Source organism: Gallus gallus, chromosome 33 (genome assembly GCF_016699485.2).
Source record: "Gallus gallus isolate bGalGal1 chromosome 33, bGalGal1.mat.broiler.GRCg7b, whole genome shotgun sequence".
NCBI lineage: Eukaryota > Metazoa > Chordata > Aves > Galliformes > Phasianidae > Gallus > Gallus gallus.
The window spans coordinates 3,354,813-3,372,943 of NC_052564.1; the positions used below are offsets into that span (position 1 = coordinate 3,354,813).

The 18,131-nt window shown below is 47.8% G+C and overlaps 1 protein-coding gene across 1 annotated transcript; it reads left to right on the forward strand.

Moving 5' to 3' along the window:
• Positions 1-6,133: 6,133 nt before the first annotated feature.
• LOC112530842 (olfactory receptor 14A16-like) lies at positions 6,134-17,353 on the forward strand (the record flags this gene model as incomplete). Its single annotated transcript, XM_040654696.1, has 2 exons — positions 6,134-6,943; positions 17,333-17,353. Coding segments are annotated over 2 exons (831 nt in total), but the record flags the coding sequence as incomplete, so codon positions are not given.
• Between the last annotated feature and the right edge of the window lie 778 nt (positions 17,354-18,131).

An 18,131-nucleotide genomic window follows, 5' to 3' on the forward strand; every position in this document is an offset into this window, starting at 1 on the left:
GCTTTGGTCACTGCTGAACTCCAGACCATTCCGATAGGAGTTCTCTGGATACCGAAGTGAAGGTTGCTAAGTTACAGAAACACACTTATCTACCAGCTGCCAGCTGCAAGCAAATAAGTAATCTAGTAAACAATTTCTTTGTGTGTGCAGTGACAAGATGAATTTTACCATAACACAACCTTAGTCCTGAGATTTAGAGTTCTGCTTAGCTCAATATTTTCAGGATCTAAATGGGAAATCAGTATTTTGCTAAGGCTTCATTAAATTTTGTGGTTCTTTATGGTCAGAATGATAATGTGTACAATTTGACAATCCATCAGTTACACAGACCAGTACGAAAATTAATCAGGACTTAGGAGAGGCCTTTGGCATGGTCCCACATCACATCCTTATCTCTGTGGAGAGATGTGTGAGATGGATTTGAAGGGTGGACTGCTCATTGGATAAGAAATTGGTTGGAAGTTTGCAGCCAAAGGACTGTTACCAAATGCCATTTACCAAATGGCTGTCTGGGAAATGGGCTCCACCAGGTGGAGGCCGATCACAAGTGGTGTCCCCAGGCGTCAGCCTTGGGACCAGAGCTCTTCAATGCCTATCAGTGGCATGGATGATGAGTTAGAGCGCACCCTCATTAACTCTGCTGATGTCACCAAGCTGCGTGGTGCAGTTGGCATGACAGAATGAAGGTGTGCCATCCAGAGGGACCTGGACACGCTTGAAAAGTGGGCCCAAAGAAATGCCATGAGGTTCAACAAGATCAGGTGCAAAGCTTTGCACTTGTGTTGGAACAATCACAGGTATGAGTACATTCTGGGAGAACTCCTACTAATGAGCAGCCCTGTTGGGAAGGACTTAGAGGTTCTGGGAGATGGAAACCTTAACAGAAGTGCTTGCAGCCTCAGGGGCCAACTGCACCGTGAGGGGCCAAGTTTACCCTGGGCTCCATCAACAGAGAGGTGGCTGTCTGAGCGAGGGAGGGCATTGTCCTTCTTTAGTCAGCTTGCAGTCGTGCATTGGATTGCTCTGACCCATATATCCATGTGCAATATCCTTGCACATGGCCTTGTTGATCTTGATGAGGTTCTCACAGACCCACCTCTGTAGCTTGTCTATAACACATCAGAGCCTCCCTCTGGTTGAGGAGCGGATGGTGCAGAAGTTTCTGGGTGGGATCAGTGTGCACACATCCATGGGTCCAAATGGGATGCATCCACGTGTGCTGAGGGAGCTGGCAAAGGTGACTGCTGAACCACTCTCTGTCATCTTTGACAGGCCTTGGAGATTAGGAGAGGTGCCCGAAGACTGGAGGATAGCCAGTGTCACTCCAGTCTTCAGAAAGGGCAAGAAGGAGGATGTGGGAAACTCCAGGCCAGTCAGTCTCACCTCTGTCCCTAGGAAGGTGATGGAACAGCCTATTGTGGCTGCCATCTCCAAGCAAATGGAAGAGAAGAAGGATATGAGGAGGAGTCAGCATGGGTTCACCAAGAGGTAACAGTGCTTGAGCAACCTGGTAGCCTTCTATGATTGCATCACAAGCTGGGTGGATGGGGGGAGTGCAGTGTCCCTGCACACCGAGGGCCCACGGGCTTTGCAGTAGCAAAGGTTTACTCACACTTTTCTCTGGGTTTACTGTCACTTTACTCAGGGCTTTACTCACAATTTACTCCGGGGTTCCTAACAAGATGCTCCAGGTTTTACCATCAAGGTTACTTTGGGTTTACTCACAATTTACACCAGCTTTACTCACTATTTACTCCTAGCTAACACACCACTACTTTGGGTTTACTCACAGTTTTCTCTAGCTTTACTCACATTTTACATCAGGTTTTACTCACATTCTACACCACGGTTTACACATATTTTACTCCAAGTTTCCTCACAGTTTACTCCAAGCTTTGTTCACTCTTTACCAGGTTTATTCATTCTTTACTTCATGGTTACGCACACTTTACTCCGGGTTTACTCACACTTTACTTTTGGTTTAGTCACACCTTACTCAAGGTATTATTCACACTTTACTCTAGCTTTACTAACCCTTTACTCCGGGTATACACACAATTCAATCCAGATTTATTCATACTTTTCTCTGGGTTTACTCTCACTTTACTCAGGGCTTTAGTCACACTTTACTCCGGGTTTCCTAACAATGTATGCCAGGTTTTACTCATATGTCTACTTTGGGTTTACTCACAATTTACACCAGGTTTCCTCACTATTTACTACGGGCTTACATACGCTTTACTTTCGGTTTACTCACACTTTTCTCAAGCTTTACTCACATTTTAGATCAGGTTTAACTCACATTGTACACCAGGGTTTGCACATATTTTACTCCATGTTTCCTCACAGTTTTCTCCAAGCTTTGTTCACCCTCTACTCCAGGTTTACTCACTCTTTACTTTATGGTTATGCATCCTTTACTCTGAGTTTACTCACAATTTTCTTTGGGTTTAGTCACACCTTACTCTGGGTATTACTCGCACTTTACTCTACCTTTACCAACCCTTTAATCTGGGTTTACTCAGACTGCTGTCTAGGTGTAGTCATACTTTTCTCTGGGTTTACTCATACTTTACTCCGTGTTTCCTGACAATGTACACCATTTGTTTTACTCACAACTTTACTTCGTGTTTACTCAGAAATTACTTCAGCTTTACTCACTATTTACTCCGGGCTTCCACACTCTTTACTTTGGGTCTACTCACACTTTTCTCTAGTTTTACTCACCCTTTACTCCAGGTTTACTCAAGCTTTACTCCGGTTTTACACACACTTTATTCCAGGTTTACACACAATTTACTCTGGGTTTAAATACACCTTACTCCGGATTTTACTCACATTTTTCTCTAGTTTTACTCCCCCTTTACTCCAGGTTTACTCAACATTTACTCCGGTTTTACACACACTTTATTCCAGATTTACACACACTTCACTCTGGGTTTAGATACACCTTACTCCGGATTTTACTCCCACTTTACCCCGGGTTCTACTCACACTTGTTTACTTGTTGTAGACAATAAGATGACCAACCAGAGCCAGCCAAGAGACTCCAACCTGACCCATGTCAAAGGAAAATAAGACCTCAGCCTTCATCCAAAAGTCCACCAAAGAACCACCAAAAGATATGCATGTGTCATAGAGCTGAGACTTGGGGCAGGGATAAATGTCAATCATTTTGGGGACTCGCTGTACTAACCCAACGTTTTCTTGGAAATCTAATGCATGTGTAAGCAGCAGCTTCTTTAAGTATGTGCCTTTCTTGCCCTCCGGTATGCAGGGTAGGTGGGGAGCACTGGGGGAAATGTGGTGTGTGCGCAGCGCTGATTAAACATACCTGCTTTGAGCAGGGTGAACCTGCTCAAGGACCAGCGTTTTCAACCTAAAAAGGGAGAGGACTGGAGAGAATATTAGAAGCCGAGAAGTGTCTTAGCATATTTTTATTTTTATTCAATCTTTGTTGTCAATCCTTGGTTTCAATTTCATTGACATTAATGAACATCTTTCAGCCTTACAGCTTCAAAAAGAAAAGAAGATCCATTTGTACCTTGCACAGAGCCTGGTGCCCCCCAGAATTTCCCTGCCCAGAACCGTCCATGGCATCTCTGTCTTTGCATTGATGGAGTCACACTGTGGTACTGATCTCATTTTGATTTTCTCAGATTGTGTTTTTGATGGTCACATGCAGCACAGGACACTTCATGGCCTCCATGCCCTTAATGCCAGGTTCCCTGCCCCATTCTACTGTGGGTCCACATTGACCATAGCCTTCCTTTTGCTGCAGATATAATTCTAATAGCCCTTATTGCCTTTGATATGCCTGGGAAGATTCAACTGTGTTTGAGCATTAGCCTTCAGAAACGAATCTCAGCAGGTACAATAGGACAAAATCTTCGTGCTGCTGTAAGGTGATCACTTCTTGTCTCCAATTTCTAAAAGAATTCTTCCTAATGTACCCGAAAGACACTTGAAGAAGCCAAGGTGTGCTCTGCTGTAGCCCAAAGGTGTGAGCTTGGCTTTTGCCCACCCTTCAGACTCCTCAGCTCCACCATCCCACGGCCACTGCAGCCCAGGTTCCCTTCGATCTTCACATTCCCTACAACCCCTTCCTTGCCAGTGAGTATGAGATCCAGTATGAGATCTCCTCTTCAGTTCCTCTATGGCTTGGTCAAGAAGCTGCCATCTGTGCTCTCCAGGGATCTTCTGGGTGCCCTGCTGTGCTGTCCCTGCACCAGATACTGGAGTGAAAAGAGTCCCCAAAGGGGACAAGTGCCTGACAACATGAGGCTCCCAGGTGTGTGTAGAGGGCACCTTCCACTTGCACTTCCTGATCAGGAAGCTCTTTCCATTTGCTCTGACCTGGCTGCTCTGCCGTCCCCAGGCAGAGCTCAGTGCACTCTCACAGACTTCATTGTCTCCTCACCCATCCAGCGTAAAGACTCTGTATCCCCCTTGTGTTACAGCCCAGTTGTGGAAGCCATTTAAACGTGTCCCTGTGTTCCAAACAAGAGCTCAGGCCTGCAACTATACAAAGAGTTCTAGCACAGCATGTGTTGGTGTTCTCATTAGTGTCCTTGCCTGTGTGACATTTTTGTTACGTCATGAGCAGAGGTGTCCAGATTTGGCATTCGCTTCTCTCATGGTCAAATTTCTTTCAGTAGGAACAACTGTGCTTCTGGAATCCAGTGGACATGATAATTAATTGAGCTGACTTTGAAGTATGTTCTGCACTGATGGATATCTCCAGGGAGAGAAGGAAATCACCTCCTCTGCTGCTGATCTGGGCCGGACTCCTGGGGCATAGGGAGCTGATACAATCAGCAGCATTGTAGAGAGACAGCTGTGCCCACAAGCAGCTCCTGTGCACATGAGCTGCGAACATGCTCTGTAGGTGACAGGGAGAGGAGGGAAGGAAGAGAGCTTATAGGCTGTGTGGAGTAAGAGCAGGCTGTGACTTCACTGCAGGAGCATTGCTCACAGTCATTGAGAAGGTAAGCCTTTTGGAACAGAAAATGGAGCTATGTTTTCCTGGAGGGATCACTAAATGTGGGACATCCCATAGCACATCAGGCTGACGGCAGCCCACGTTTCCTTATTGTGGAAAAAGACCTGATCCAGATGAGGTCTTTGGTGCTGTAGCATCAGAGCACAGGCCAGAGGGCTGCGTGTCCCAGGACGGCTGCAGGGGGTGCAGCTGGGGGTGCAGCCGTGTGCCCAGGGCTGTGGTGCAGAGCAGGGTCCCTGCTGTGCCCCAGGGGCTGTGTGCTGGGGCAGGGACTCTGCTGCCTGCCAGGCTCAGCACTCAGCCTGCACGGGGAGCTGCCCAGGGCGCTGTGGGGAGACGTGTGGGGGGAAGGAGCCCCCTGGCAGGGCAGGGGCCTTCTGCTGCCGCAGCTGCTGCCTGGGGCAGGGGAATCACAGATATGCTGCAAACCAAAATGTTTCCAAGAGCACTTTGGAAGAATAGAGACAAGGCAGGGATTTTCCTTTTCCTATTCTTAGAGAGGGGAAAAGGATTGGAGGCTGAAATCTAAAAGGTGCTGTCAACTTTGAACACATCTCTGAGATGAGAACACTCCCAAACCGTTCTTTTATCAATTTGTTTTTTTTTAAAAAAAACATTCCCGCAGAATGTGCTTTCAGCCTCTCCTCTCTCGAAGGATAGAAGCAGTTGAAATTACCGTGGTTTCTGCAGACAAGAATAATGTTCTTATCCATCAAACAGGCAGCTTTTTCTAAGTGCACAGAGGTTGGGGTTGTGGACTTTAAGAGCAGTGGGGGTAAAGAGATGAGACGTGGAAGCAGATGAAAATATCCAGGGAGATGGGATAAATTAGAAAATGAGATTAAAGGAAAAGCTCCATAAGCTTCTTACACTGCTGGATTGCTGAGCTTCATGAAATTAATTTCAAGTAATGGGGCTAATGAACATTGTCCTGAAAGAAAGAAAAGGTTTTATAGCATAGCAGGAGGTGTGACTGTGAGAACTGCCTTGTCATTATCTCCTGCGCTCTGAACAGGACTCCATGCCCAGGAACAGCAAATGTCCTACAGCAGCTCCATCAGCGAGTTCCTCCTCCTGGCGTTGGCAGACACGCGGCAGTTGCAGCTCCTGCACTTCTGGCTCTTGCTGGGCATCTACCTGGCTGCCCTCCTGGGCAACGGCCTCATCAGCACAGCCGTAGCCTGCGACCACCGCCTGCACACCCCCATGTACTTCTTCCTCCTCGACCTCGCCCTCCTCGACCTGGCCTGCATCTCCACCACTCTCCCCAAAGCCATGGCCAATGCCCTCTGGCACACCAGGGCCATCTCCTACGCAGGATGTGCTGCACAGGTCTTCTTCTTTCTCTTCTTCCTCTCAGCAGAATATTCCATTCTCACCATCATGTCCTATGACCGCTACGTTGCCATCTGCAAGCCCCTGCACTACGGGACCCTGCTGGGCAGCAGAGCTTGTGCCACCATGGCAGCAGCTGCCTGGGGCTATGGAATCCTTAATTCTCTGCTGCACACTGCCAATAAAATTTCCCTGCCTCTCTGCCAAGGCAATGCTGTGGATCAGTTCTTCTGTGAAATCCCCCACATCCTCAAGCTCTCCTGCTCAAAATCCTACCTCAGGGAAGTTGGGCTTACTGTGATCAATGCCCTTTTGTTCTTTGGGTGTTTTGCTTTCATTCTTTTCTCCTATGTGCAGATCTTCAGGGCTGTGCTGCGGATACCCTCTGAGCAGGGACGGCACAAAGCCTTCTCCACATGCCTCCCTCACCTGGCTGTGGTCTCCTTGTTTGTCAGTACTGCCATGTTTGCCTACCTGAAACCCCACTCCATCTCCTCCCCATCACTGGATCTGGTGGTGTCAGTGCTGTATTCGGTGGTACCTCCAGCAGTGAACCCTCTCATCTACAGCATGAGGAGCCAGGAGCTCAAGGATGCCCTCGGAAAAGTACGCCAATATACACTGTTTCTCCATCAAAAAGATGTTCAGCATACTCTCAGGACTACAAAAATTTAGGAAAAGTCTGATTCATCTTACATGATGTTTCCATTTTTCATCAAGTTTGTTTGTCATACCTTTGATAAATTTAATTCCAATTAAATAATATTCATCATCAGTCTTTATGTTTGCTTATTTTTAGTTCTATGTGATGAACCTATTCTACTTAAAGAACTAGGTTATATGAAGAGATAACAAAATCCCCAGAGGATCATTTGTTTTGCCTCCCATCTGGTCTGGATCATCTGAAGAGGCTCAGGACTTCAGAAACCAATGTCACACAGAGCAGCAGTGTCCCTGAGGGTTGTCTATCACTGCCTGGTGGGGACTCTGCTCCCTTTGAGTTGTGCTGCTGCTTCTGGAGCCCTGGAGCCACAGCCACGGGCAGCAGCAGGACGTGGTCTTTTCAGTGCTGCTCTCTTTACAGTTTCCAACTGTTCTCCTGTGTCCTTGCATTTATGTCCGATCTCGGTTCTGGTGCAATTGGTTACAATGCTGTTGTCTGTACGGTGGCACCGCTGTGTCTGCAGGCAGGGCAGGCAGTGTGCAGCACTGTACCACAGCTGGCCGCCCTTCTGGGGCAATTGTAACATAAGAGGCTGTTTGGAGCAGGGCCAGAGGCCTGCACACCTCTTCCAAAGCTGTGCCAGGAATACAGGCAAGGAGTAGCCCTCAGGAAAGTTCTCTTGCTTTCCTGGGTTTCTGTATGGTTCAGAGTCCCAGGCTGATCTGTGAGGACCAAAGGGCAGACATGAACTCCCTTCTTGATTTTACATGGCCCAGCCAACATTAACTGGCCTTGAATAGAACTGTGTGGGGCTGCCCCTGCTGCTGTGGGGCTGATGGCAGATGCTGCCCTGGAAAGGAATCTGGAGCAGCCAGGAGATGCCGGGGGATCTCCAGGGACAGTGTAAGAGTCTGAGCGGGCAATGAATGATTCCTTATGCAATGACAGACCATTGATCCAAAGGAGCAGGGGAACCTGAGGGGCCCACAGGCAAATGAGGGCTCTGCAGTGGTGCTGCTGAGCCATCAGTGCAGATGGAGAGGGACTCAGCAGTAGAGATCCCATCCAGTCAGGATTGCTGCCCACCTTGAGCAGCAGCCTCCCACCCTGAGCATCACAGGGTTAGCCCGGTGTCCCAGGGCACCACAGCTCCCTCGCTCTGCAGAGCAGCTCCACCAGCTCAGGGTCCCTCAGGGAGCACGGGGAGGGAAGCAGGAGGGAACCAGGAGCTGCTGCCAGGCCAGCACGGACACACCAGCCTGGGCAAGGCTGTGTGGGAGGAGGGCTGGTCCTGGAGAAGGGCTATGGAGCATCACTGTGTGTTCAGGGCTGGATGGATGAGAAGGAACATGCTGTGCTTGCCCTCCTGATTCAGGTGACTGCACCAGAGGGGACCCACAGCCAGCACATGGATGGGGCTCAGCCACCTACGTCACCCTCCCCTCTCCAGTGCTGTCCCTGCTGATGCACTCAATGACCTCCCAGTGCTGTTGGGCTGCACATCTTCCAGGGGCCATTCAGGTGCTGCAGTGACAGTGACCTGGCATCAGCACTCTAGTCACCTGTCCTCAGCCTGCCTCTCCCTTGCTCCTCTGCCCTGTCTCGTCCCTGCTGGGATGAGTGGTGTAGGGATGCCCTTCCTGTCCCCACAGTGACTCCTTCCAGCTGCTGGCCCAGCAGTTCTGATACTGGACTTGATGGTGTGGAGCAGTGTCCACTGAGAAAAGATGATGTGAAACAGTGTTTTTGCAGTGGTGGCCTCCATGTTCATTTTGCAAGTGAGAACTTGTGCTCAGATCCTCAAAGAGCCTACTGCTACAACCATGGCTTCAGTATATTGTTGCTGGCCTGGAGCTTCTACTCCAGCGTTATCTGCACTGGTCATGGCACAGGAATGACGTTTCATAGACCAGCAACCTACTTTCTTCCTCATGTTATGGCATAAACCAGAGTCCTTCACTCTGATAGTGTTTGCATTAGCTCATGGATTAAATGAGTTAGGCCTCTTTTAGTTATTTGAGGCACAATCCAATGCTTTTTGCTCTCCACCTCCAAAGCAGATTAACTGTATATAGCCTTCATCTGAGGACTGACCTGATGAGTCTTTTCACACTGTTCCTTTCTAATTTCCATAGTTTGGTGGGGATGTTTTCCCAACGTGATGGGTTTCACCACAGTGACTGTGACCTATACTTGAGTCTTTCAGGCTGAGTTTGACACCGATGACCCAAAGTAGTTCACGGATGTTTGTGTGTACTGAGAATAAGGCAGAGTTTCTTGGCTTATCAGTAGACATTTTAGCACTGGGTAACCTGCAGAGATACACTGACTTGTCTGGGAGGCATTTAGTGTGCTGGGTTGGGCTGCAGCTACTGGGACCAAGACAACTGTTGGCAGTGTACTGCCCTGAGACCCTCTTCCCAACTTCCATCTACAGCTTCCAGAGGGCTCTGGTCTCCTGCAGATCCTCTCGGACATCTGCCCATCCCAGACAGGACCTCAGGGGCCCCTGGAGATTGCATGGGGTGCTTGTGGTCACACAGTGCAGCAGAGCTGACTTATCATTTAACCTTCAGTTCATATGCTTTTCCTATTGATATTTATCATTTCCTACCTATCTATGTAAAGTACTTATCCATTTGGTGAGGTGAACCATGCAGATGGAATATGGCTGAGGAGCATGTTCTGGTTTTAGGGAAAATTTTACTGTTGTTTGTTTTAAAGTAGGAAGAAACATCCTGTGCCTGTGTGCAGACAGCCCTCTAAGGAAACCAGGTAAAGGAACGGCGTAAAGGAGCTGTAACATCCAGCTGCAGACTTCAGTGGAGAAGTCTGCTGTAGGGAAAAGTGATGCAAGTGCCAGGTGGCGTAGAGCTGACACGTCAGGCATGGGGAGGTGAGCAGTCAGGTTGTCCGTACTGTGTCAGAGCTCAAGCAATTGCTTTTCCTGCCTATGCAGATCTCCTCAGGAGACACTCTGGATCAACATCAATGGGAGAATGATGCTCCAAAAGCAACAAGATGCACTGCTTCAAATCAGAAAACATTTTTATTGGGTGCCCTTTGAAATCTTCTTCCTTTAGTACATTATGAAACCACTCCAACTAGCTGTATAAATCTTGACTTCCAGCACATGATGGAACAGACATGGCTCATTGCAACTTTCTGCAGTTCAGAGAGACTTGTGGTACATTTGATGCTAGGTCTATCAGCCTGAGGTACTGATAGGAGAATGTTGTAAGCATCTGAGAAAGTCAAGTCAGAAGGAAAAGCTGAAGGTTCTGGGAGTACTAATGGGGCCCACAGAGGGACATTAGCAACACAGCCTCCCCTTGGACTTGTTAGAGCAGGTAATTGGAAGCAACGATTACAGTCAGGTAAAGCATTGTGCTGAGAAATCTCTTGGTATGTTTGATGAAGAAGGGCCAAGGCCTGACATCCAGACACCTGAGGGGAGATCCATCGTATCTGGCTCAGGGCTTGTCCTGCGGTTGGTGGGTTGGGGCCAATTCTAAGCCATGTGATGGACAACTGTGTGACACCTCCCAGATTCGGCACAGGGATGCAAGGAGGCAGTGAGGCCCTATTACCATGAGAATAATAAATCTCCTCACAAACCACAGCCAAGGGGACAAAGACCTTATTGCTGCTGGGGCCCTCCATCCTCACCAGCACCCACTGCCTTCTCCTCTGCCGGCTTTCCTGTGCTGATCCAGCCCAGCCTCTATTTCCCTGTGGTCTGCAGACACCCACCTCTCCTCTCTACCCTGCTCTGACCCTGGCACTGAAATCACTGATGTCTCTCAAACCAGGTACTTAGGCAGGGAGGATCCCACTGTCAGCATGTCAACCTGGCACTTTCTCTCAGCCTCTCAGGGACGCCACAGATGTGATCCTGTATGCACGGATCCCAGCCAGAAGTCAAGGGCTGACTAACAGCTGCTTCAGGCAGAAGTGAGCACACCATTCCTTCCCGTGACACGCTCCTGGTGCTGGCCTATCAACTCCACAGACAGAACTGATCTCACTGCCACCTTCACGTGCCACCTGCAGGCCCATGAGGTCCAGAGGTAGAGCTGAGCTCATCGCAGCATTCCGACCCACCTCCTCCGTATGGCCTCAAGCTGATCAGTCACACGTCACCTCCTGTACATACATCACCTCACATTCATCACTGCACTAAATGCATTTGCTCAAAGACTCCACGATTCCTGCTCTGCCCTGAAGAGCCAAGTACCCAAAGTTTAGGGTTAGGGGAGGGATTGAAGGTGAGGAGGGCAGAGCACAGGAACGGGGTCTGTGGGTGTTGGGTGTTCAGGATAGGCATTAAGGGTCAGAACTCACCTTTTGGGGCAGAGATGAAGCAAAGGTTTAGTGAGAGAGCTTGGTGTTCTGCTAAAGTTTCCAGGACAGTGTAAGGGAATGGGCAAGCACTATGGATTATTGTTTTGCTTTGGAATGCAGTGAGGGCTAGTGGTAATATCACACTTTAATGCTAGCAATTAAAGCTTGGTTTTCACATGAGTAGGAGAGTAACTCTGGGAATCTGTGCAGTCCATTCCTTGGAAACGTTCTGTGCAGCAACTTTTTAAAGAAGCCCTGAGCCTTCAGGCACTGTCATGCGGAGATCTCTGTTAATGATAGACTTGCTGTGGTGGAAACAACCTGCATGACAGAAGTGCCCACTGCATGTCCTTGCTTGTGTTTGCAGCCTCACGGCAGCACTGCCACCAAGCCAAAGGAGCTGCAAGGCTAAGGGGCTATGGGATTGAGGTTCAGGTCAGCACACCACCACCGCACCACTAAATTCTGTCTCTCGGTGCAACACTGAGCCTTCTCTTGGATAGTTTCTGTCTCACCTTTGTTGGCTGGTCCACTCCTGAGACACCTCATTCGGGAAGGGGAAGGACACAAAGCTCTGCAGGAGAACCTGCACCGCCTGCCCTGCAGCTCTGCACTACCCCAGAGTCACATCTCCTACCTACAAATTCATGCTCCAGAATGTCTCCTGAGAGTCCTGAGGAACTTTTCCTGGGCTCGCATGCCTGCTTCAGCTACCCCAGGGCATGCTGGAGGCAGTGCCCACCTCTGTGTGGCAAATGAAAGAAGCACTGAAGGGAGACTTCAGGGAAAATGTTTAAACCTCTGAGATGAGAATCCATATCCAAGACCCTTTCCTATTCAGGGTCTCACAGAGACTGAGGAAGAGGGGATCTGACAACCAATGTGCAAACCAGGTGCTGTGGCTGGCCTGCCAGAGGCACTGACAGATGTGAGCCTGAAAGCACCGACCCCAGCCGGGAGCCAGAGGATGGCCATCAGCTATTGCAGGCTGAAATCACCGCACAGTTGGATTAACGGCCGTATGCTTCCTGCTGGATTGTGGGTTTCTGAGAAAACTGACCGCAACAGCTCCAGAAATGTCTCACAAGAAGAATGACAGACAAAGTCATTGCATGTCCTTTGCTCTGTTAAGATTCACAGAGCCTGGTTCCATATGTACAGAGAGTATGGGTCACACTGCATAGGTACATCTGAATAGGAATTGATAGGGGTGATGACATTTCAGTGGAAAGCATTAAAACAGATGAAAAGTTGAAATATGGAAAAAAAAAAAAAAAAAAAAACAACCTTTTAATATATTGTTCTTAATACAACAAAACAAACAGGACCAAAAAAAAAAAAAAAGAAAAAAGAAAAGAAAAAGAAAAAAGAAAAAAGAAAAAGAAAAAGAAAACCCCACACAATCCAAAATAAGATTTCTTGTTTCTATAAAAATCTGCATTACAAGTCCTATATAGATAAAGATGGGTAGTTCATTGTTTTCAAAAGACGACTGGTCATCAGTTTCCACAGAGCATCCTTGAGCTCCTGGTTCCTCATGCTGTAGATAAACGGGTTAACTGCTGGAGGTACCACTGAGTACAGAAATGACACCACCAGGTCCAAGGATGTGGAAGAAATGGAATGGGGCTTCTGGTAGGCAAAAAAGCCAGTGCTGAGAAACAGGGAGAGCACGGCCAGGTGAGGGAGGCACGTGGAGAAGGCTCTGTGCTGCCCCTGCTCAGAGGGTATCTGCAGCACGGCCCTGAAGATCTGCACATAGGAAACAACAATGAAGACAAAACACCCAAATTCCATAGGGACACTAAGCACAATAAGCCCAACTTCTCTGAGGTAGGCATCTGAGCAGGAGAGCTTGAGGATGTGGGGGATTTCACAGAAGAATTGATCCACAGCATTGCCTTGGCACAGAGGCAGGGAAAATGTATTGGCAGTGTGCAGCAGGGGATAGAGAAGCCCAGTGCCCCAGGCAGCTGTGCCACCCAGCAGGGTCCCGTAGTGCAGAGGCTTGCAGATGGCAACGTAGCGGTCATAGGACATCACGGTGAGAAGGGAGTATTCTGCTGAGATGAAGAGGAGAGAGAAGAAGACCTGAGCAGCACATCCTGCATAGGAGATGTCCCTGGTGTGCCAGAGGGCATTGGCCATGGCTTTGGGGAGAGTGGTGGAGATGCAGCCCAGGTCGAGGAGGGCGAGGTTGAGGAGGAAGAAGTACATGGGGGTGTGCAGGCGGTGGTCGCAGGCTACGGCTGTGCTGATGAGGCCGTTGCCCAGGAGGGCAGCCAGGTAGATGCCCAGCAAGAGCCAGAAGTGCAGGAGCTGCAGCTGCTGCGTGTCTGCCAACGCCAGGAGGAGGAACTCGCTGATGGAGCTGCTGTTGGACATCTGTGGTTCCTGGGCATGGAGTCCTGTTCAGAGTGCAGAAGATAATGACAATGCAAGAACATTGTCAATGATAGTCCTCCTACCATTCTATAAATGATTTTCCTTCTTTAAGGACAGTGTTCATTTTGCTCCATGACTTCTGTTTTATTTCATGAGGTTCATTATTCTATAAGAAGTAGAAGCTGTAGGAGCTTTAACGTTTCTCACAGTGCCTAATCATATCCCAGCCTCCTGGATATTTTCCTCTTAGGAGCTTTTTCCATTTCTCATATCTTTAATCTGTCTGCACTCAGGGCACCCATCCCTAAAGCTGTGCATTAAATTTCTCTTAGGGAAAGCTGCCTGTTTGCAGGGTAGTTCCATGTTCATGACTGCAGAACAACAAAAGGACGATTATCTCAGCTGGTGCTGTCCTTTGGGAGGAAGAGTCTAGTAGCACATGAGGAGATTGCTCATGTAACAGCAGATTGAGAGAGGTACAATTCAGGATTCTCAGAGATGTGTTCATATTGTCACGGAGTTACCTAGATAGATCTGTGCCCGTGACAGGGGGGCAGTATGCTTGTGGGCCCCCCTCCCCCCTGACTTCCCGAGAAAAAACGAAGTGGTGGCAACAATCTAAGAAGGAGAACTTATTTTACTAACTATGATGTTGGGATGCAAGATGACACGATACAATACAATCTAATTGGGAGTAAGTATAATAAACCAAATGAAATGAGGGAGAGAGAGCGAAAGAGCGATAGAGAGGGAGAGAGAGAGAGAGTGAGAGAGTTTCCGAAACCGAAAGCCTTACTTGATGAAGGTGCCCAGCTTGGAAAGCACACCCACTCCTCTCCCGGCAGCAAGCAAAAGTGAAGAAGAACCGCACGCAACCAGATGACGTATCTTCCGTGATGTGTCTTCCTTCTCTGACCGTGAGGTCCTCTTGGATACGTAGTTCTTCTCTTTTGTCCATGCTGTTATGATGTGGAATACCAATAGCGAAGTTACACAACCATGACACTGGAGTAAGATGTGAGTACTCCTGCAGTAGAGTGTGAGCAAACCTGGAGTAAAGTGAGAGCAAACCCAGATAGAAGTCTGAGTAAACTCAGAGTAAAGTGTGAGTAGACCCAAAGTAAAGTGTTAGGAAAACACAGAGTAAGGTGGGAGTACACCCTTAGAAGAGTACGAGAAAAACCTAGGGGGAAAAAAAAAAAAAAGAGTAAACTGGGACTGAACTGTGAGTAATACACAAAGGTGCAAGTACACCCAGAGAAGAGTATGAGTAAGCGTGTAGTAAAGTACATGTAAACTGGGAGCAAAGTGTTGGCTGACTCTGAGTAAAATGTGGGAAGACACGGAGTTAAGTGTGACAAAACCTTGACAAAATTGCGTGTAAACTCAGACAAAAGTGTGAGTAAACCTTGAGTAAATTAAGAGTAAACCTGAAGTAATGTGTGAGTTAAACTTTGGTATAGTGTGAGAAAAGCCCAGAGTAAAGTGTGAGTAAATCCAGAGTAAAGGGTGAGAAAGCTTGAAGAGTGAGTAAACCTGGAGTAAAACATGAGTAAAACCAGAGAACAGAGTGAGTAAAACCTGGAGAAAAGTTAGAGTAAACCCAGAGTAATGTGTGAGTAAACCCGAAATAAAGTACGAGTAAACCAGGAGTGAAGTGTGACTAAACCAGGAGTAAATTGCAAGTAAAACCCTGAGTAAGGTGTGGGTTCACACAGAGTAAAGTGTGGGCAGACATGGAGTAAAGTGTGAGTGCAGCCAGAATAAAGTGTGAATAAACCTGGAGTGTGAGTACACTGGGAGTTGAGTGTGAGTGAACCCTGAGTAAGGTATGGGTAAACCCAAAGTAAATTGTGGGAGAACCTGGACCCAAGTGTGAGTGATCCAGGGGTAAAGTATGAGTAAATGAGTATGAGTGCAGTACAAATAAACGCGGAGAAAAGACAGAGTAAACCCAATGTAATGTTTGCGAGTGCCCTGAGTAAATTGTGTGTAAACCCAGAGTAAAGTTCAAAAAAAAAAAAAAACTTGGAGTAAATTGTGTGTAAACCTGGAGTAGAATGTGAGTACACTTGCAGTAGAGTGTGCGTAAACTCTGAGTGAGGTCTGAGTAAACCCGAAGTAAAGTGTGTGTAATCCTGGAGGAAATAGTGAGCGAACCTAGAGTGAACTGTGAGTAGAACAGGGAGAAAAGACAGAGTAAAGTTTGAGTGAACCCTGAGTAAGATCTGTACACCCAAAGTAAAGTGTAAGTAAACCTGGAGTCAAGTGTGAATAAACTCAGAGTAATGTTGGAGGAAAGCTATAGTGAAGTCTGAGTAAACCCGGAGTAAAGTGTGAATAAAACCCAGAGTAAAGTGTGAGTACACCTGGAGTAGAGTAAGATTAAACCTTGTGTCAAGTGTCTGTAAACCCAATGCAAAGTGTGACTAAAACACGACACAGGGATCTCGTGCCAGGACAATTTCCTTATTGCTGTGACGATTATGATTATGATGCCATCTCTATCTACTTTCTAAAGCAAACCTTTTATATTCTGACACACATATTCAGTACATTTCCATTAACAATCCACTGGCTAGAAAGCAATCAAATTCCATAACAAGTCTTCAAAATCAGCAGAGAGTTAATCTTATGGCTAGGTACAAAACTCCCCTGTTTATTCAGAGCTTCTGTCTCCTTTCCAGAGCCTCATTATCAGAGAGTCAGCATTCAGCAAGGCTGAGCTGACCTCTCCATCTCCAGCATAAGAGTAAACCAAAAGTGAAGTGTATGTAAACCTGGTGTGAAGTGTGAGCAAACCCAGGAGGGAGAAAGCCAGGAGTAAAGTGTGAGTAAACCTTGAGTAAACTGTGAGTAAAACCCGGAGTAAATTGCAAGTAAAACCACAAGTAAGGTGTGGGCAGACACGGAGCAAATTGTGAGTAAAACTGGAGACAAGTGTGAGTGAACCCAGAGTAAATTAGGTGTGAACCTGGAGTCAAGTGTCAGTAAAAGATGGAGTAAGGTGTGGGAACACATGGAGTACAATTGAGTGCACCCAGAGAAAAGTAAGAACAAACTGGTGTAAAGTGTGAGGCAACCAAAAACAATGTGTGAGTAAACCCAGAGTAAAGTGCAAGTAAACTTGAAGCAAGGTGTGAGTAAACCTGGAGTATAGCGTGAATAAATCCGAAGTGAAATATGAGTACACTTGGAGTAGAGTGTAAGTAAACCCAGAGTAAAAAGTGAGGTAAAGGCATTGTAAAGTATGAGTGAACGTATGAGCCCCTGAAATCCTTTTTGAAAGCTCGCAGGCTTCCCTGAGCAATTTCATCACTGCCTACCGGAACTATCAGTAATGGTTAATAATCAGAGGAGCAAACCAGACCCAGGACTTTTCTGGTAATGTCCCTGATGTGGGCCCCAGGGAGGCAGCACACCTCCTTAAAGGTCGGGTCGGGCCTGCAAATGGACCCCTCCGTTCCCCAAAGAAGGGAATCGCCCACCACAATTTCCCTCCTGCCTTTCCTGACAGAGGCAGTTTCAAGGCATGGGGGTGACTGCCTCAGCCTGGGCTTCCTCCTAGGCAGACTCCCCACTCATGTCCCCTTCAATTTCAGGCATTCAAACCTGTTGCTTAGTGGGACCTGGGTTAGTGGGGTTGGCAGGCAGGGGGTGCACCAATGATGCTGTGCTGGGATACTCTTCCAACCCTCCTCTGTCAGTTCTGTCCGACTGTGACAGGGCAGGGGGTCCACCACTTCTGTGGGGGTATTGCCCTGGCACCCTTCCCTCTGACACACCAGTGAGACATATATATGTATGTGTCATAAGTATTACCCTTTCCTTTGATCTCTCTTAGGAAATAGCTTTATTTCAGCCCACGAGTTGTACAGCCAAATTCTCTTCCCCATCCCTCTGGGAAGGGGGCAGTGCACAAAGCACTATGTGGTGCTGAGCCACCTGCTGGGTTAAACCACCACAGTCAATTTGGTGCCCAATGTGGATATCCTGGAGTTGATATAACAGTAGTGAGCAAAAAACCGTGTGGTGCTGAGCCACCTTCCATGTTAAACCACTGCACCGCCCTGAGTCCATAACAGATCACCTTGGGACTCTGAAACTGTCCCCGTCACTCAGTGAAGAACAATGCAAGATCTCAAGGTCTTCTCAGGGAGCAGCTCCTGAGGTATATTCTTTGCACCATTTCTTTGGAATAGGGCTCCAGTTCTCTGGTCCTGCTCTGAAGAGCCCCGCTTGTTATGGCGCTGCAGCAAGGAGACCAGCTCTGACACAGCGCTTCATATTGCCGCCTACTGACTGCAGCCCCGGAGTGCTGCTGTAGAGACAACAGGGCTGTGGTGAGACACACAAGACCTTCAGGTCTGCACAAATGCAAGGACTTGAGAGCAGTGTGAA